A 19,666-nucleotide genomic window follows, 5' to 3' on the forward strand; every position below is an offset into this window, starting at 1 on the left:
ATCTCGTTCGACAAGTCCGAAAAGACGAGGAAATGCCTGCCAGCGTGTCGGTGGGCGGCGGTCGGCTGTTGGTCAGTAGCGGGTGAGGGAGTGAATGAATGATTGTTTGCTGACAGGGCAGTCGAATGCTTGCTTGCATTGAACATGAACTCCCGCTTCAATCTTTGGACCCTGCTTTGGGCTGGCTGGATACAAGTACGTGAGCATGGGGGGGCATGTACGTAGGCTGTTGGGTCCCTCCTTTTCTATGGTGGTTTCAAGTAAGCGTTGGTTGCGTCCACTGGATGCCACCCTATTTCTGACTCCCACCTGTCTAGCGCAGGTCGCTATGTTTTATCTCTTATTAGTCTCATGGACGACGAGTACCGCCAGGTACTTCCGCTTCTAGCGGGTAGATTGATTGACGGCCCCAAGGCCCTTTCGATCCATTCCATTGTGCCAATTGAATGGGTGGGATTGGACCGGGGGGCGCTATTGTTCGACTTACGCCTGGCCTCACCGGTCCAGCAGCTGGACGCCCTACACAACACAGCCCAGACACTCACTACCTGCTTACTGCTCAACTCCTTCAACGTCTGATGCATGCCAGTAACATCCGTATTTGATGTGGGTTTAGGTGTGCGGCTTCAGAAAGGATAACCTTCTTCTATCTCAAATATTTGGGTTTTAAGACGAGAGTTGGGGAGGCGCCGATTCGCTGCTGATCAATTGATGCTTGCGGGCTTACGGGGTATGGATAATACCAACTGCGCTTGCTGCACCGTAAAGCAGGCCCGGAGAGTCACTAGCTTTGGAAGCAAGCAGAGCCTCCCGTCCACCTACGTCCAGACTTTCGGTCTTTTTGATACTCAGGTGTTCCGTCTGCCGCGGGAGGGCTAACGGCATGAACTACTCCCTACTACACACCGGCTAATGGCAACGCCATCAACATTTGATTACAGAATCACGAACCTTTCCGTTGTCATGCTAGGTAGAGTTGAGTGCTGCTGAAAACGAAGCCTGACCCGTGGGGAGAGCGTCTCTGATTGGCTGCAGCCGATCCCCTCATTACGACCCTGTAGTCTGGACTCTGGCTACCGTACCCATCTTCGACATTGAGACTCCCGCCTCGCTCCTGTGAACGTGAACGTTGAACATGCGAATCTCCAGCTTGTAAATGAGTACAGTCCCCCGGGATGTTACGTACATAATGACTTACATACTGGTTGGCTATCATTGGCTATGGCCGCATCCGGGTGAGTGTCATTGTAATATCAAAGACCTTAACCTGGGGTCCTCAGAGAGGACAATTGCATCCCGTATAGTAAGCCTCAAAACAGATGTTATGATAAGCAGAACATGCCATTGTTTAACGTCTCTCGTCTCTTGACCGCACAGTAATCTCTGTAATTAGACTTTCCAGGGTCCAATCTCACACATGTGCCGGTTGACAGGAGGAAAATAGAAAACAAGAAGTGCAAAAGCAATCTAGTGTCTTGTGGGTGACGGCGAAATGCAGGCGCTGACGATCTGGTCATCCTGCCCGACATTGAGGTAAACGGCGGGCCATGATTGGCTAGTAACTCCTCGAGGGAACGGCAAAGGCACAGCGCCTGCTGGTGTGAAACTCGCCCACTCGCCCGCCGCCGAGCTGCTAGCCAGGGGGATTTTGGGAGCCTAGAGGCATGTAAGTGTAAGCTGATGGGGGATGGTGGATGGGGAGGCTTGGGGGAATTATTTTGCCGCAACCTCCTCATCCTTCATTACTCCTCCCTCACATGCGAAACCATATGATTGGATCGAATGCGCGAGAACAATATGAGCGGCTTTTTTTCTCTCTCGCTCCGTATGCTCCCCTGAAGCTGGCCACGCAGGCCAGGTACGCAGGTGACTCCATAATCAATCATAGCCGTCTGGCCAGTAGTTTGTCTCTGCTTGTGATAGCCCAGAGGGGATGACGAGAGCGAGATTCCCACTTCGAAAAGTGCCTATCTGGCTAAAGATCGTCGTTTTCTGGATCGTCCAGTGACGAAGCCGGCCGGAGATCGGGTGTGCGCTCTCGGTACTCCACAGGCGATTTTCACTTGGGTACAATCAAGTACTTGGCCTGCTACCTGCTACCTGCTACCTGCTACCGTATTGTGTGTGCGTGCAAAAGATGACTGTTCGCGGATGGGGTCCGCACCGGAGCAGCTCACTAAAAGTCTAGCCGACCTGTCCATCGGGCCCTCAGCCAGCACCAGCCAGCTAGGAAGGATATTCCAAGCTACTTGCCGTATTAGGTCGTTGACTTTCACGCAAGCGCAGAACCAAGCGGTCGGTCCTCCCTTGAACTCCGGGAGCTCCTGGCAGGCTCCCTCCTATTGTTGTGAATAGGAGTTTCTAGCAGCGTGGATGGAACCACACGTATGATTGTGTCCCATAGGTACGGTGTTATTTGGATGTTCTTGGACGATGCAACTCGTGAGCGGCGACTGGTCTGGGCGGGCGGGGACAAAGTCCGCCAGTAAGGTTCGCGGTTAGGGGGCCTCCCCGTAAACGAAGAAACAAACGGCAAATAGAGGCCAACGACATAACACGGCATGGTGGTATATCCATCCCATCCATCTTATATCGCCACCTTTTGCACATCCCCGGATGTTTCGCAGTGTTGCCTCTTTAGGAAACCCATTCCCAAGCGCTCAGTGCGTCTCTCCCCATGAACGAGCCATTTGCTAATTTGCCAGCGTCGCAGTGAGTGCACAAATAAACAACGCCATCCAAGCAGGCCCGAAAGAGGCAGTAAGAGGCAAAAAAAAGACAAAAAGCCCATGCTTATTTTTAGGGATCATCCACGCGATAAGCATGCACGGAAGGCTTACGATGCTACGTATAGAAGAGCACCACTATCGAACTACTATCGACGGTCCAAGCTAGAAGACGAGCCCGTCGCACGAAGAAGCGAAAGAACCACGCTGCCACGCGGCAAGTCAGCGTCCGGGTGGACTGCGGGTTAGAACAGTATTAGGAAGGCCACTTCACTTTGATTGAACTCTCGGAAATGTTGGCCCTTGGTTTACCCGTAGCGAGCCAATGAGGTTCTAGATGCTCGAGGTCAATCCCCAAGTGTTGCCCACTGGAGCTGGACGGATACCAGCGCTGCCGCTCCAGATACTCCAGTCTGTTCTTGCCCAGTCGACTATTCTCAGTCCAGCTCTTGTCCAGCGCCCAAGCTATCGAACAGCGAAACACTCCGCCCTTTTTCCCTGCTTGCCCTATCTATCTCCAATCTCCATGGTACACATCTCGCGTCCCGCCAAGGCCAGCGAACAACTAACAATCGACAGGGGTCCAGTGAGAGAAAGAGTCACTGAGTGAGGGGCATTGCTCCACCATCTTGAAACAGCCATGTTTCGACGCCGGGCTCAGGGCGCCAAGCTGTCTGCCTGTCCGGCGAATAGCAGAAGGAAACATCATACTCTTTTTGCGCACGAGAATTGTTTTTTTTTCTTTATCGTCCTTCACCCTGACGGCCCGGCCCCATCATGAGATCATGCACATGGAGCGATCACCAAACGATGCTCTGCTCACTGCAGCACTGACAGCAACGTTCCTGGTTCCCTTCGGAGCGTTGTGACTGCAAATAAACCTTATTGACATTTCGCAAAATTGTTGGCAGCGCTGTTCCCCCCCCCACTGCTCACACTGTCATTCGATGTGACTCTTTGGACATGTGCTATGGTGATGCCATGCCAGCTGTAGTAGTATACTCCGTGGTACCTGTATCGACATCGACCACGAGACCCCGGGCTTCTGCCCTGGCACCTGGGGGAGACCTGACTAGCCGGTCACCCATCAGCCGTGCCTATCTCGGGCTCCTTCCCGCCTTCAATACCCGCCCCGAGGATCTCGCTTCATGCGCATAGACGGCGTTCAGATGAGCGGCCCACACTCCATGATATCTCTCCTCTTGGCATACTCGGTGGTATAGGCAGGCTGGCGCGTACAACGAAGACGTGCGCGTATGCTTGATCGTCCGCGAAACTTTCTCTCAACAAAGCTTCTCATTTGTTCGCAGAGTTTCAGCTTGTTGTTGTTGTTGTTAGGAGGTATCCGAGAATAGCTCTCTCATCAGCCTTCTAAGCAAAGCAGCCAGTGCCAGCTCTCTATCTCCTGCTGCATAACCACCCCCTTGGCGCCTGGCCACAGGGTCCTTGGTTAATTTGCAAGCGAGTATCAGGGCTTGTTACGAGACGGCTCATCACTGCTGCTCATAATATTTCAATGCCGCCTGTTGATGGCTGGCTGGCTGGCTGCACGGGCTGGCTGGCTAGCAAGGTCATCGTCGCCATATTGTAGTAGACCACTTTGCTTTGCGCGCCCACCGACTTTATCATCATCGAATGCAGATTGCATGCAAGCAATCTGAAACTACTGGGACACTGCAGTACGTCTACTCGGCCATGAGCTTGTGCAACCCCAAGAAAGCAACTTTGCTTGCGACTTGCATACACGGGCTGGAGCTACAGCTTACGAGGCAGACGACGGGCGGGAACTCCATGAGCAAAATCCGATGAACTGTCTTTACCCGCTACCTGGGGTTTCCCTGCAAGCATCCCCCCAAAGCAAGCAAGCCCACATTACAAAGATCGTCAAATGATTATGTTGACTGTTGCGGGCAATTGCCAATGTAATGTCATCATGGATGGTAAATCAGAATCCGCTTGGCAGCCTGGTCGCTGTAAGGTGGCAGTGGGTGTCGGCTAGCAGCATCAACAAGAGCCCATCACCATCTCGTTTAAGACATCTGCTCCACGTAAGGGTTCAACCGAATGTCTCTGCTGTAGAGTATTCTGGTAGAGTCATGTATCTCCAACCTTAATAAGTTCCAGCGTCAAAACATCAATTGCGCAACAGAAAGTCTCCAGTATGTCAAAGCAAAGTCCACAGAAGGGTCGAGGGGTCGGAAGGGTCCCCTTTCTCTTTTGCCCTTTCTCCATACCTATGACGCTGCTGAAGCGTGCTGGAAATAAGGCTGATGGCCTGCACCCCTTCCGCCCAATTTCCCCTCCCCCTAATCCAGTGTTCGAGAATTCATCCTGGCTCTAGGCTCCAAATTCTTTGTTTTCTTGCTGCTCACTCGAAGCCACGATGCTTACTGTAAACTCTAAACAATTCCAGGGCCATCTGAGAACCGCCTCTTGATTGTTTGAAACAAACCATGTTTCTTTTTCCCCGCGACGAAGAAGCGATTCGCGCGCACATGATGCCATTGAGTCTCAGTCTATCAGGTTTCGACCGGCGAGAGGCTTGCGCGGAGGAAAACGTGGCGCGCTTTTCTTCTTGAAGTCAATATTTGGCCCTAGAACCAGAAGCGCGTTTGAACACCCCAACGAGAAGCAAAGTCAAATGCACTACGAAAGTAGGCTACTACGTTCGCAGCCCGCGGGTCGCTCCGCCATAAGTCAGATCTTAGGTGTGCTTGCTTGGAGGTTGAGAAGGCTGCTGCGGCATGACCGACAAGCCGGCCGGAGCATATGGTGTGGTAAAAGCCGAAACCGTGTTGTGCAGGCATGTAGTAAATAAATACCCAAAAGAATCCCACTTGACAGCAATAATGCGATACGAGACGCCGTGGAAGGCAGCTCGTGTCCTGTGTGTAGGTAGGTAATTGGAAGTCGAGCAGATCAAATCAAGCTGAAAGGCCCACCCACGATCCCGCCAGATCATGACATCATAACTCATCTCCCTAGTTCTGGGTCTTGTCACAGGCGCTGGCTGGATGGATGGCGAGGCTAACGAGACTTGCCATTTCATCATACTTGTGATTTTTCTCATTTCAATTCAATAGATGATGCAGTTCTGCGTCAAGCAACATATATGCATACACACAAAGGGGATTTATATAAGAAATCAGTGGACAAACAGCGGCTGAATGCCGTGTCGATCACTTGGCCATTGGGTAGTGCGAATGTGAGTACCCTAGCAACAACTGTACCTAGTTCCGAGGCAAGGCAATTGGCAATCTTTCTCGTGTGCTCTTCTTGATAGGGGGCGTTTTATTTGCGCTGGGTTGGGCAACTTGGTACTGGCTGGCCGCGACGCTGATTGGCGCTGGGCGGCGCAGTGCATGTTGCCCCCTCTCATCTTTCTTTGCCCCTGGGCCGTCTAAACGAACGATTGAACCCCGCGAGCATCCTATTGGCGTTCTGTCCAGCCTGGCTGCATCCTGATCCTTCCTACTTGCAGCTCGAAAACAGGTTGTTGTTGTTGATGTTGGGACTAACTAACTAACATCTGGCACCAAGCAGACACCAGACACTTGATCCCAGATACTAGAGGCGGCACCATTGAGAAGCGACTTGCACCCTCTGGCACTGGTCGACCCGACACGGCATGGTCTCGTAAAGTAGCGGGACCCCTCCAATCGAGAAACAGATCCATCCATTGGTTGTCTTGCTTGGTTTTGGCAACCTTTGGTGCGTGGCACCTCTGACGGGTAGCTTATCTCGACATCGAAATCTCGCCTTTTGGGTCCCGTCGCCTCGTTCCCATCCTGACGCTACTTTGACGGGACTCAATGCCTTCTCTGGCAGGTTTCGCTTTGTGGTGAACCCGGCTCGGATCTAACCCAGATTCATTGTGTGAAGGATGGGGTCTCTATGAGCAAGAGACCTTGCGGCATTGATCTATCTATCTACTAGAGGGGCCTTTAACAAGAACGCACCCCCCCAAACACCACCGCCGCTACGGCCACGCCGCTGCCATGGAACCACCACCACCCAAGAATGCCGCGCAGGAGATTATTGACGGCAAAGGGTCGGGCAGCAAGGCCCTGAACCAGCGCCGCTCCTCCTTCTCGCCCATCCGCTCGCCGCTCCGGGCCCTCCGGACCCTCAGCATCTCGTCCCAGCTGTCCAATGCGTCGTCGTCGGACAGCGCCCTCGTGACGCCCACGTACGAGCGCAAGCACTCCACCCTCCGCAAGAGCCATGCGCACGCCTCGGAGCCCTCGCCATCCTCCTCCACGGCCTCGTACCCGCGCCAGGCGCAAGAGCTGGCCCGCGCCCACTCCAAGGCCTCGTCGCAGGACTACACGGAGCGCGGCTCCGTCTCCACCCGGCCCACCAGCCCCTCCGGCAGCTGCAGCCAGGGCACCAGCATCTCGGGGGACTTCGTCGGCGTCCTCAAGGCCGGCGCCCTCCACGCCGAGTCTTCGCTCCTGAAGACGAAGAAGGAGTTCCTCGTGCTGACGCCATCGCTGCTCATGAAGTTCAAGAGTCGCGGCGCCGCCTTGGATCAGTTCCCCCAGCTGTCGGTGACTCCCTCCAGTGCGGTCGAAAACGGCCTCTCCCCGTCGACTCCGTCCTTTCGCTCAAGGATTACGCCGCGGCCGCGGGAAACAGGCAGCTCGGAGCGGAGCTGCAGATCCCGTTGGAAATGGTCGTCTCGGCCTTCAAGGACGAGGGCACGAAGCCGTGCTTCGGGGTCGAGGTATGGTGGAAAGACAACGTGGACGGCTCCACTTTCACCAGCATCGAGCTGGACTTCAACCTGCCCGAGGAGAGAGACGACTGGCTGAAGCACATTCGTCTGGCCGTCAAGCAGAGGGCGAGGTCGCTCTTGGAAGACCGCACCCCATCCGACGTAGAGGCCGATTTTGCGCAGATCCTGGCAGCGCAGAGCCCCCAACAGAGCAATACCCGACCTGAGATCTTCCCTGTAATACCGCGGCGCCCGTATACTCGCGCTACTTCCACTTCGGGCGAGGTGAAGAAAGGCTGGAGGGATAACTCCTCCTTTTATTTAGCCTTGTGCAAGAACGTCTGCATGCTCGCCCAGTTCTCCAAGTCTCCCACGGGTCAGCGTGTGAATCCCAACATCGTTCGTTTCGGCCTGGTGACCTTGTCTAAAGTCAATGCTCATCTAGGCGACGAACGATTCGATCTCATTTTCCGGTAAGCTTTCTTTTTTCTTTCTCGAGATTATGTGCGGCCCCTTAGCTGACTTTTAAAGATTACCCCTCGATGCACCCAAGAAGATAGAACTATCGAGCCGGCATCACCGCAGCATTATCTCACGGCTGTTCAAGGCCGATACACATCTCAAGCCCGCTTGGCCGCTCTGGACCCGACGCGAGATCTTCTTCGTAGACGGCGAAACAGACCATTTCCAAATCCCGGAGGGTGAAGACTACGGCGGGTTTAAAAGGACACTGGACGCCTTTCTCGAAGGCTACCACTGTCCACCCGTTAACTGGCGGGTGAACTGGGAAGGTGCTCGCTTCTCCCCCGAGTTCCAGCTCTTGCCCTCGAGCAAGGCGAAGTACAGCGGGCACCAACTTCTGGCCGTCTTCCGTGCCCTGCGCTTTAACGACTACTTCAAATCCTTAAACTTCGATAAGGTCGACTTTTCGGCGCTCTCCGGGGTCTACGACAATTCCAAGCGTCTTGAACCTACGCCGTGGCTTTCTCGGACAGGTAAACGTAGCCTCACACGCGATGAGTACGAAGTCATGGAACATTCTGCTGTACTATTTCAGGAGATTGTCGGTCTACTGCTTGCTTCGGAGTCGGTTAGGCAGGTGAACCTGAACGGGGTTCTGAGCAGCCAATACGTAGCCGCTGCGTCGGGTGCGTCTGAAGCGTCTTCGCCCCAAAATAGGGGCTGCGATCTCGTTCCGCCAATTGTCCTTCTCTTGAGGTCGCTGCAGTCGAGGTGCAAGTCAATATTCTTGAACAACAATCCAATGAGCGCCACCGACGTCTCAGAAATCTGTAGGTTGATCCGAATCATCAAAAGCAACAAGCCACCAAAGTCAAATCAGCTAACAAAAACATTTACCAGGCCAAACGCTGCAGAACTATGCAGGCCTCATACGGTGCTTCGGCCTCTCGCGGTGTGACCTGGATGAACTGGCAATGATTTCCGTCTGGGAGGCTATACATGAACAACGTTCCAGCCTGGAAACTCTGGAATTTGCCAACAACTTCGGTCGGCTCGAGGCATCCAGGGCCTCTCAAACGCTACACGAAACCCCCAAAATACGCCATCTGGATCTCGGTTATTGCCTAAAGGGGGTCTGGATGGGCCGCTATTCGGACCCTGGGCTAACTCGCTTCAGTCCAGCGTGTGGCGTTTGGAGTATCTTGACCTATCCGGATGGAAGGTGAGTTGACATCCTAGTCATTAGTATATTGGCCCTATTACTAAACCAGTTTACAGGTCAACTTCGACACTATATCGTGCTTGCTTCGGTATATAGAGACCGACGAGTCCAATGGACTGAAGCAACTGCGCCTTAATCACTGTGGGATTGATGGCGAAATAGCCACAGCAATAATCTGCGGGGTCGGAAGTGGAAGAGATATGCATCTTCATCTGAACGGCAATCCTCTGGAAGATAGATCTACGGACTGGATTGACCTAATTGAAGGTAATGAGGGCCCGAACCGCCTTCACTTAAACATGGTCCAGTTTCGGATCGAAGAGAACTTCAACCGGCTACTGGTGGCACTGACCAATAACTGTACCATTGAGTTTCTGAGCCTGGTCGGGACGGGTTCCCCGACCGGAGCCAGCTCGAAGACGTTGACCCTACTGTCTAAATTGCTGGAGAGAAACACGACGCTGCAGTTCTTGGACTTGTCGGGCTACAGCGGTAAGCTCGAGGACAGCCACATGGGCTGGGGCCTGTCGGGGGCGCTGGGCGGCCTCAAGCACAACAGCACGCTGCGCCAGCTGCGGCTGCGCAACCACAACATCGGCGACGCCGAGGACGTGACGGAGCTGTGCCGCGTGCTGGCGTCGAACCAGGGCCTCGTCATGTTCGACCTGCAGGGCAACAACTTCAACCACCACCAGCTCTCGCAGATCGTGCACGCGCTCGACTTCAGCCACCGCCTCATCTCGTTCCCCCTGTCCGAGGCGGACCGGCAGTACGCCCTCGACGACGAGAAGCGCCTGTTCCTCGGCAACCTGCACAGCAAGAGCGGCAAGACGAAACGCGACGGCTCGCTGAAGCCCCTGTCCAAGGCGGACGAGGCCCGCCTCGGGCAGATGCAGACCTGGCTCCAGGGCCACTGGGAGACCGAGACGGCCCGGCTGCGCGCGGTCCTGGGGCGGAACCGCGACAACCCGACGAACCGCGCCCTCGAGTTCGCCGACGAGTACCTCGACGCCTGGGAGGACGACGACATGCCCGCCTGGCTGTACGCCAAGCCCGCGGCCCGCGACAGCGCGGCGGCGGCGGCCATTGCGGCGGCGGGCCGGAGGCGGAACTCGGCGGCGTCGCAGCACCAGCACCACCGCACGCCCAGCGCCGGGTCGTTCGTCACGCTGCCCCTCCACCCGCCCGTTCCCGCACTCCTCCCCTCGACTGCAGACCTGGGTGGCACGCCGCGGAACAATTCGGGAGGGCTGGGAGTGGCGCCGGCTCAGGCCCAGTCGAGCGCGCTGGGGAACCGCGTGTGCAGTAACAGCGGCGGCGGCACCTACACCATCGCCGAGGAGGCGTCGCCGTTCGGCTCGTCTTCGTCGTCCAACTACTTCGGGGTCTCGTCGGTGGAGTCGGCGACGCCGGAACGGAACGCGACGCCGCCGCCGCAGCTACCGCAAATAGCACAGTATCACAACCAGAAAGAAAACGACCTGGCGGCTCAACAGCAGCAGCAGCAGCTGGGGATGGGCAATACATCGCCCGGCATGACGCCGCAGGAATACCGGCAGCTGATGGAGGACTTGACGGTCGATCAGTGGTGAAGACCGGGGAGCTGCGTAGAGCTCAGCTGGTAACGACTTGTAACAAGCAACACAACAGGACTTGCACCGGGAGATGCTCGAATTTGAGATTTCGGAGGCACGACAGATGGGATGACTTATCCTTTCGAAAACCCAGGATTGCATACGCCAGAACGGACTGGTGTCTGTTTTTTTTTCCATGGCCAGGAAGACTTGCCTACTTACACTGAACTACTACTATTGCATAAGTATTACAAAGAACACAGGATTCAGCAGCATGGCGTTTAATAAGGGGGGATGGGCATGGCGGGATACTAGACACAGGAAACGGGAAATACTATTTGTTTTGTTGGTTTTTTGCCTCTTTTTTTCAATACTGATACCCCCTTCAGCAACACAAAAGGTTGGGCGTTATGTACTTTTTTTTCGTTTCCGTCTGCATACACATACATATCTCGAAGAAAGCGAATACAAGCACGCAATGGAAAAGCGTATGTTGCCCCAGACTGACTGTCTGCCGCCATCTGGGGTCGCCGATGACACCATTCGTCCGGGCGGGGGCGGATGCGCTGCCGATTGGCCCGATAGCCAAGGTCGGGTTTTATTATTAATCGGGATCGCTCCAATTGATTGATAGGATGGAGCCGATGCTTTTACTCGGCCTACGCTGTATAGAGGGCGCTTTCTCGTCTGATGTTCCGTTTCTTCTCGAGTCAAGAGCGCTATGCACGCAATTTCTCTCGCGGACGCACCGTACCATAAACATAAAACCCGTGACAATTCCGAGTCTCATCAGCGAAGCAACCTGCACACGTATCCACCCACTCGTCATACAAACCCTCCAAGATGTACATCCGCGACGCTCTCGCCTCTTCGTCCGATGCCGGCCCAAGCGGGACCAGCTACCGCGAGACCGCAGGCGCCGCGAACGCCTCGACCGGAAGTAGTAGTCGTGGCCGCAATCCCCGCCTCGACGGCCACCAGCTGCTCGTCCTGACGGACCTGGCGCGGAACCCCGAGTTCCAGCCGGGCTCGCCGTGGCGGCGGCGCGTGGCCGAGGCGCACCCGGGCCTGCGGCTCGTCGTGCACGACCAGGACACCTGGCGCGACCGCACCTTCCCCGCGGACCTCGACTGGGCCGGCTCCACGATGCTGCTGAGCGGCGCCGTCTTCCCGGAGCCCGCGCAGGCGCCCCGCCTCGAGTACATCCAGCTCCAAAGCGCGGGGGCCGACCCGATTAACCAGAAGCCCATCTTCAAGGAGACGGACGTGGCGGTTTGCACGACGAATGGGGTGCACGGGTGAGTTGTTGTTCATCAGTCTGGCTGTCTGCTTGTTTGGTTTCTCGCCGACTTGGGGACCGGGTGGATGATGTTGGACGTCGGAAGTTAGATATGGATGGGATGAGACATACATACATATGCATATGCTGACATGGCTTGTTAAGCCCGCAGATCGCCGAATGGGTCATTGGCACGTTCCTCGCCTTGAATCACCAGAGTATGTCTGCTGTGCTGCCAGCTTCCCTGCCCCTGCTTTGGGACGTTGGCTAATGGTATCCCTTACAGTACCCCATTTCTTAGATTTGCAGAAAGAGGGGAAATGGAAACAGGAGTGGCCTAACAGTGGCATGGAAGACGGTGTCAAACAACGAGTGTCAGTATTATTTATCCTCCTTCCTCCCCACCCTCTTCCGTCTCTCGAACTTCACAAAGTAGTACATGCAAGAATTCGCATATGCCAAAACTGACACCCTCACAACAGAGGCATCCTAGGCTACGGCAGCATCGGCCGGCAGGTAGCCCGCGTCGCCAAGTCGCTGGCCATGGACGTCGTGGCCTACACGAACCACCCGCGCCCCACGCCCGCCTCGCGGCGCGACACGGGCTACATCGTGCCGGGCACGGGGGACGCCGACGGCGCGTTCCCGTCGGCGTGGTACTCGGGCACGACGGACGCCGAGGTCGACGCGTTCCTGTCGGCGGGGCTGGACTGGCTGGTGGTCGCGGTGCCGCTGACGGCGAGCACGCGGGGCCTCGTCTCGGAGGCGCGGCTGCGGCTCCTGGCGGACCGCGCCCGCGCCCGCGGCGCCCGCGTCCAGCCCTTCGTCACCAACATCGCGCGCGGGCCCGTCGTCGACACGGACGCCCTGATCAAGGCGCTCGACGAGGGCTGGGTCCGCGGCGCCGCCCTCGACGTCACCGACCCGGAGCCGCTGCCCGAGGGGCACCCGCTGTGGGCCCGCCGGAACCTCATCATCACGCCGCACGTCAGCGCCATGTCCAATAGCCTCGGCCACCGCATCGCCGACGTGCTCGAGCTTAATCTGGGGCGGTTCGCCGAGGGGGAAAAGCTCGTGAACCAGGTCAGCCGGAAGGAGGGGTACTAAGTAGGTACTAGAAGGAGAAAGGAATACGTTCTCGAAAACGTAGAAGACAGTCAATCATGCGGTGTAGGGTTGAGTAGAGGTTGGCACTATTTGTTGTTTATTACATGTCCTTAGCCTGTATGCCAAGCATGGCGAATCTCGCCCGATATTCTGGTCTCTGCCTGGATGCCTGTATATGTCCAATCTTCACTTCTTATCTATTCCCCTTCGTGACTTTTACTAGATTGGTCTCAAATAAAAGATGAGGTGTCTATTGAGAACACACATGAATTAAATCGATTTTAGTGAAAAAGCTGTAATTGTATATCTATCTGTTATTATTGTATCACGTCTATCATATCACCCACACCCTCACTTTCTTGGGGTGTTGGTTTACATAGGCAGCCTCCTCATCTCGTCCGGCGTCCAATACTTGCGCATATTCTCCGCCCCGAGGGTCTTGACCTCCTGATCGAGATGGGTCCAGAGCACATCGGCCCAGCTCTCCATCTTGGTCTTGAGGACGCGCATCTCGAGATCGGCCTCGCCGGACTGGCAGGCCGTCAGGTACGCCTCGAGCCCGTCCATGCCGGCGTGGATCTGGCGGTGCTGGCGCAGCAGCTCGGCGGCCCCGTTCCCCCGGCCGGCCTTGAACTCGGGCATCTTGCGCGCCAGCACGGGGAAGATGTGCTGCTCCTCGATGTTGTGGTGCACCGTCAGGTAGTGCAGGAACTGCAGCCCCTCGGCCAGGAACGCCCGCGGCGACATGCCCGCCGGCCGCTTCCCGCCCGTCGCCGCGCTCCACAGCAGGTTCCAGCTCTGCCGGAAGTGCGCGTGGAACAGGTCCATGTGCTCCGCCATGCGGTTGTAGACCTTGAACTCGGCCGCCGAGAGCGGGGGCAGCTTGTTGGTTTCTTCTTCTTTCTCGTTACTCTTGTTGGTCGCTGCGCACGTCGAGGCCTCTGCTGCTGGCACCGAGGCGGCGAGGGTCGGCTCGGCTGCACCGGTGGCGGCGGCGGCGGAGGAAGACATGGCGCAGGCTTGTCGCGGTTTCGTAGTAGGCCTGGAGGAGGGGAACGTCGAGGCGAGCGGCGGGCTGGCGGGGCAGGTCAAGGGATTGGCGGCGACAATGTTAAGCGTCGTGAAAGCGACGGCTTGGTGTTGCTGCTGGCGGAGGAGGGGGAGAAGATGTAGAGTCGATGCTACGAGGCGTGGGAGCCTTCGCGTAAAGAGCATGGAGGGGCGAGAGGAGGAGCAAGCGAAAGACAGTGAATGCGACAACAATCACGACGTGGGAGGATGGGCTGGTTATATTATTCTAGGCAGCTGTAGTGGAAACTGTCTAGTAGGAGGAGAATATAAAAATAAAAACGAAAAGAAAAGAACACCCGGCTTTTCTGGCCTACCTGGCTACCTTACCTTCCATGCTAGATCCTCGGTGTCGAGTTGAGGATTTTCTGTGTATAAGTCAGCTATTGGAAATCATTGCTTGGAGACCTGGGCTTTTTCGATTAGCGGGGTGAACGGCGGGCGGTTTCAAGTGGGGATCCTAGGATCCTAAACCAACGAGGGCAGCCCGCGCGTTTATTAGTCAGACTGTCGGCGGCGAAGAGTTTGGTCGTAGACACGATCAACGAACGGCATTGGGATGAGACATACTCTGTGGAGAGGGAACAAATAAAAGTCATCATCCAGTCACATCAGAGCCCACGAGAAGGAAACATTGCGTAACGTATATCATGAATCGAGCTGTCGACTCTTTCTTCTTAAGCTCTAGACCATATCCATACCAGCCTGGAAAAGGGGCCTTTTTGGCTAACAACACTGCAGAATTGATGTCGCCCGGCCTCTCACCCATGCTTTTTGATAAAAGGCAAATCCTCAGTGACTCCTGATGCATTACATACAAACGAGAAAACAATGGTCCATTCTAACCCCGTACAGCCGCACCGAGAGCACCGCCCGTGAACTGCGTACCACCTGCCTGTCTAGGGCCGGTGTTGCCGCCACCACCACCGCGGCCGCCACCTCGGCCACCTCGGCCTCCCCGGTGTCCACCCCGTTGGTTCGCGCCCCTGCGGTCGAACGCATTCGCTGTGCCTTGAGTGCGCTGCTCCAGTGTGCGCTCGTTGGTCTCGATGAGAGCAGCTGCCTTGTCCGACAGCGTAAGCGCCAAGCTTTGCAGACGCGACAGCTCGACACCCTTGCGGAAGATGACCGTGGCCGAAACCTGGTCCAGAGCAGCCGCGAGCTCCTCGTGGCTGATCATCTTGCTGATGATGGCGGCAACCTTGCGGTCCTCGAGCTCGAACATGGTGGCCAGAGTAGAGACGGAGAGAGTGTCGTAGAAGGGGGCGTAGGTGAAGAGGTAAGTCCGCAGACCCTCTTCTTGGATCTGCTTGGAGAGCATCGTCTTGATGCCCTCGGTATCTGGCATCAGATCCCAAATCTTGATGCTGTGGACGAAGTTAATCGACTTCTTCCACTCGCCGGCAGCCAGGGCTCGCGACGCTTGCATAACGTGATCGCGTGTGTTCTCGGGCGGGCCGGTGAAGATTTGACGCTCGTGGTACTCGAGCATACGGCGGTACGTCTTACTGATGACCCGCTTCTTGATGTCGGGTGATGATCCAGTCTGGGCCAGGAGAGGGATCTCAAGAAGCATGCTGCAGGTGAGGTACACACACTCGAGCAGCTCCAGGTTGATGTGCATGTGGAAGGGCAGCTGGCGTTGCTTCTCCAGTCTCTCCTGCTCAGGCGAGACCTGGCTGTAGCGCTGGATCATAACACCCTGAGCCAAAAGCTCCTTCTGGCGACCACTGCCGCAGATCTCCTGCAGGGTGTTCTGGGCATCGTACACAAGACCCTTGCGGAATGCGCAAAGGCCGACCTGAACGAGTGTTCGGTTGTACAGGATCTGGGTGAGGACGTCAAAGTTGTTGATCGACTCTTGCAAATGAGACATGAGCATCATGTCACGTGCCTTATAGTACTCGTCGTGCAGAGCCAGGAAGTAAATCTGGCACAGCATGGCACGGGCACGAATGATACCCTCGCTGTTGGTGAAGAGGTAGTTGCAGAGAACGTTCAGCAGGCTCGTGGCATCCGTCTCCTCAGTACGGGGGTGACGGCCGACACGGCGTCAGCAGGGGCGTTCTTCCAGGCGTTCTCCTCGAGGATCTTGACGACCGAGGCGGGCTTAAAGTAGACGTGCTCCAACCGTCTCATGACAATACGGTTGACACTGTCTTGGGGAATCTGGAGTTCCGAGTCCTTCTGGAGGTGCTCATAGTACAGCATACCCTGGAAGATGGTGTTGTACAGGTTGCCCTCGTCACTCAGGCGCTCAATATACTCCGAAGTGTGAGGGTCGATGGCCTGCAGTGACCGCGTGAGCTCATCATCGAGACGCTCGACGTAGGACACGATGCTTCCGGGGACCTTGAGGTACTTCTCGCCCTCGGGGACGGTAGGGGGCTTGTCGTCATCCTCCCACTCCTCGGCGCCTTCAATGACGATGTGGTCCTTGTTCTTCTCGAGGATCTCGAAAAGAGTTTGCAGGTCCTTCTCGGCGGCCTTCCATTGCTCCAGAGGCATCGTCGACGTTGTGGAGCCGGCACTGAGATCGAAGCGGGCAGATACAAGGGTCAGAAGCACCCGCAGGGACAGGTAGGGTGTGTTGGCGACTTCGAGGAGCTTCTCCATAATCTTGATCTGCTCCAGTCTGTCGGTGTTCTTCTTTCCTCTCGACTCCAGGATACCCCGCAGGTGCTTGAGGATACTCTCGGGGGGTGAACTGGAGGACCTTGCCGCCCTTGCCCAGGGTCACGAAGCCATCGTCGTCGGCGGCCTCGGCGGCCGTGGTCTCGTCGAGGTAGAGATCGGTAGGCTTGGACTTCTTCACCTTGGGCGCGGGGGCCTCGTCTTCCGACTCCATGAACGCATCCTCGTCCTTGCGGAAGCTGTCGACCTGGTCCTGGTAGTCCTTAGTGATCTTCTTGACCTTCTGCTTGACGGCGTTGAGACCACGGGCGTTGGTGGCGTTCATCTTCTTAGGGGTGACCTTCTGCTTGGCGATCGTCTCGTTCATGAACTCCTCGAGCTCCACCAAGGCCTTGATGTAGATCTTGGGGATCTGCTTGCCCTCGCCAATCTTGGCCGCTTGTCGGTTCAACTTGTCGAACTCTGCGCATCATCCAGGTCAGCCAGTCAGTCCAGTCATCCGAGTTGGGATTCCGGGTGGTGGGAGTGGCCCGGGTTTGTGCTTACCGCTGGAAATGGAGCCCCAATCGTTGATCTTGCGCCCATTGTCGATGGCCTTGATGGTGGCCTCGACCTCGCCAAAGCGCTTATCCTTTGCACTCTTCACGGTCTTGACGCGCTCTTCGTCGCTGTCTTCGCTGTCGGAGGAATCGCCGCGCAAGAAACGAGAGGCACCCGTCTTGCCGGCACCCTCGTCGTCCGAGTCCTCCTCGGATTCGTCATCGTCATCTTCGTCAGAGTCCTCCTCGGAGGAGTCCTCGGCCTGTCCTTGCACCTTTTCTTCCTCCTCCTCGGAGTAGAGCTCCTCCTCGTCGGAGCTGCTCTCGCTGGAGCTGTCGCCACCGGCAAAGAATTTCGACATGTTGGCGGTCCTGCCGATTTTTCTCAAAATTAAATCGGGTCGGTAATTGGGGATCGCAGGAGACTTGATGTCAAAAGGGTGAGAAAGCCGCGATGGGCAGGATGGGGCAGTGGTGGTAGGATAATGGCTCGCTACTCACTACGTTGAAGTGGGTTTTGCCTGGGAGTGGTGAATGCGAGGGGTCGAAAATTCAATTCTGTGAATTCTACGTGGTGGGGTTTGCAGGTCGGTGCTTTTTTGGTGCTTTTTGCAGCAGCAAGTAGCGAGCATTACCCGCCTAAGCGATTCCAGAGTTACTCAACGGCGCTATAACTCCAGGACAATTCTTTTCGAGATGACTCGAAATGGAAAATAGCAAAGATTACAAACGTCAACTTCCAAGTAGACTGATCAGACCTGTATTCTGTTAACACCAAACAGACTGCAGCGTTTGGTAGGTTCATGTGTTGGTGGCCACCAATGTACTTCGAGTACCGGGTCACCAAGCTGCAGCTGCCAGCTGCCAGCTGCTGTTAGGCCATCCCTGCAACTGACAGCTCACTATCGCGAATGGTGCTGGCAGCGTCAAGGGGCTCAGTTTACTGGCATTTGCTCCTACGGCAAGACCATGTCGATTACACGATCTATCTACCTCACATTACCAAGTGTTTCCTAGCTAGAGTTGTGCAGGTGAGCCAGTGCCGTTTAAGAAGATGGGCATTTCCCAAGCATAATCATGGCTATGTTTACCATACCTTCCTTACCCGTGCCTGGGTCCTTGAGCACCAAACGCCCAAGTTGCGGTCTCTATGGCATATTCCAAATAAAAGCAAGTCCCAAAACTCCTCGCGGTAGTACTTAAGTCCAATATCGTAGCAATCGTTCGTGTGGCGGCAGGATTTCGCTTGCCCTCTGGTTGCAGTGGTAATAGCAGCACAGCACCGTGTTGGATGTTACTGATCCAGTTCGAGCCAGTCCGGGTGGTCCTTAGGTTTCCATGGCTTGATGTTGTTAGGATCGGCCACGCGACTCTTATTCGCCTGTTCCAGCACTTGTCTGCTCTCGTTGCCCTGATAGAGAGCTTTAAAGTCCGACAACTCCCTGCTCGCTGTGCCGACGGATTTCGAAAAGGCGACGTACATCTCTTCGTCTAGAAACAACAATCAAAATCGGGCTCTTCAAGTAACGGTTCGGTAAAGGCAAGGGTAGTAAGGCGACATACTACTGGCATGTTGCGTCGTCAGGGGGTCCAGCATGCGTGGCAATGTAGTGCGAAGCTCTCGACACTGCGAAAGGCACCAAAGTCAGCACGATAAGTCCCATAGTGTTGCGCAAAAGCCAACAGCCGTGTTGGCATCAGTTTTCTTGCCTTGATGTATAGCAATTTGAGCTGTTTAAGCCCTTCCTCAAGTTGCTCTTCGCTCCATTCGCCGTTGGCCGGCATTTCTGGCATCGCGACCTTGGCATCGGCCGCTGACTCTGATTTGGTCGCCATTGCCTGACGTATTTTTTGCAAGTGTCTACTGCATCAGCATGCCAATAACGGAGAGAATCGAAGAGCGCTGCACTGAATCAATCCACGACAGGCGCTCCTGTATCTCGAGTGGATGATGTCGTAAACTGTTTGCGGATCTATTGCGGAATTGGGGGATGCGAGCCACCGTTCATCACCTCAGCCACAGACTGACAGGGCGCTTTTGCGCCTACTCTTGTAGCGTACAACCAACAAATTGGAGTCTTTGGACTGCAATGACGCCTGCAGATGAGCTTAAGAATAGATCGGAGATTGAATTACACTATACTGCTTGTAGATTAAATTTGGCCAATTCCCTTTTCTTCAGATTTCATGATGACTCTGCATTGCAGCTGCTGCTGGTCACTGACGTGCAGTGTTCCAGTGGACGACAGGTGCTGCCAGCTCACGAGAACCCCTAAAGAGTTGATTGGCTCCATCCAAAAACAGGGATTAATCCATTGATCCCCTTTGCATCGAACGA

At 55.6% G+C, this 19,666-nt stretch overlaps 5 protein-coding genes across 5 annotated transcripts; 2 read left to right on the plus strand and 3 right to left on the minus strand.

The window, feature by feature from the left end:
- Nucleotides 1–6,724: 6,724 nt before the first annotated feature.
- On the plus strand, nucleotides 6,725–10,719 carry PG998_000231 (RNI-like protein; the record flags this gene model as incomplete). Its single annotated transcript, XM_066867049.1, has 6 exons — nucleotides 6,725–7,276; nucleotides 7,339–7,916; nucleotides 7,975–8,735; nucleotides 8,806–9,038; nucleotides 9,083–9,127; nucleotides 9,184–10,719. 6 exons carry the CDS (start codon nucleotides 6,725–6,727, stop codon nucleotides 10,717–10,719), a joined length of 3,705 nt encoding a protein of 1,234 aa, XP_066735464.1.
- An 825-nt stretch (nucleotides 10,720–11,544) lies between these two features.
- On the plus strand, nucleotides 11,545–13,087 carry PG998_000232 (D-2-hydroxyacid dehydrogenase; the record flags this gene model as incomplete). Its single annotated transcript, XM_066867050.1, has 4 exons — nucleotides 11,545–11,999; nucleotides 12,146–12,198; nucleotides 12,267–12,354; nucleotides 12,463–13,087. The coding sequence occupies 4 exons, from the start codon at nucleotides 11,545–11,547 to the stop codon at nucleotides 13,085–13,087; spliced, it is 1,221 nt and encodes a 406-aa protein (XP_066735465.1).
- Nucleotides 13,088–13,459: 372 nt separating this feature from the next.
- On the minus strand, nucleotides 13,460–14,302 carry PG998_000233 (uncharacterized protein; the record flags this gene model as incomplete). The annotated part of the gene is made up of 1 exon (XM_066867051.1): nucleotides 13,460–14,302. One exon carries the CDS (start codon nucleotides 14,300–14,302, stop codon nucleotides 13,460–13,462), a length of 843 nt encoding a protein of 280 aa, XP_066735466.1.
- A 694-nt stretch (nucleotides 14,303–14,996) lies between these two features.
- PG998_000234 (Eukaryotic translation initiation factor 3 subunit C) lies at nucleotides 14,997–17,690 on the minus strand (the record flags this gene model as incomplete). Its single annotated transcript, XM_066867052.1, has 4 exons — nucleotides 14,997–16,122; nucleotides 16,203–16,790; nucleotides 16,849–17,251; nucleotides 17,336–17,690. The coding sequence occupies 4 exons, from the start codon at nucleotides 17,688–17,690 to the stop codon at nucleotides 14,997–14,999; spliced, it is 2,472 nt and encodes an 823-aa protein (XP_066735467.1).
- Nucleotides 17,691–18,622: 932 nt separating this feature from the next.
- PG998_000235 (uncharacterized protein) lies at nucleotides 18,623–19,164 on the minus strand (the record flags this gene model as incomplete). The annotated part of the gene is made up of 3 exons (XM_066867053.1): nucleotides 18,623–18,819; nucleotides 18,892–18,955; nucleotides 19,039–19,164. The coding sequence occupies 3 exons, from the start codon at nucleotides 19,162–19,164 to the stop codon at nucleotides 18,623–18,625; spliced, it is 387 nt and encodes a 128-aa protein (XP_066735468.1).
- Between the last annotated feature and the right edge of the window lie 502 nt (nucleotides 19,165–19,666).

The sequence above is a fragment of the Apiospora kogelbergensis genome, assembly GCF_038363985.1.
Source record: "Apiospora kogelbergensis strain CBS 113332 chromosome Unknown utg000001l_segment0_segment0, whole genome shotgun sequence".
Taxonomy (NCBI): Eukaryota; Fungi; Ascomycota; class Sordariomycetes; order Amphisphaeriales; family Apiosporaceae; genus Apiospora; species Apiospora kogelbergensis.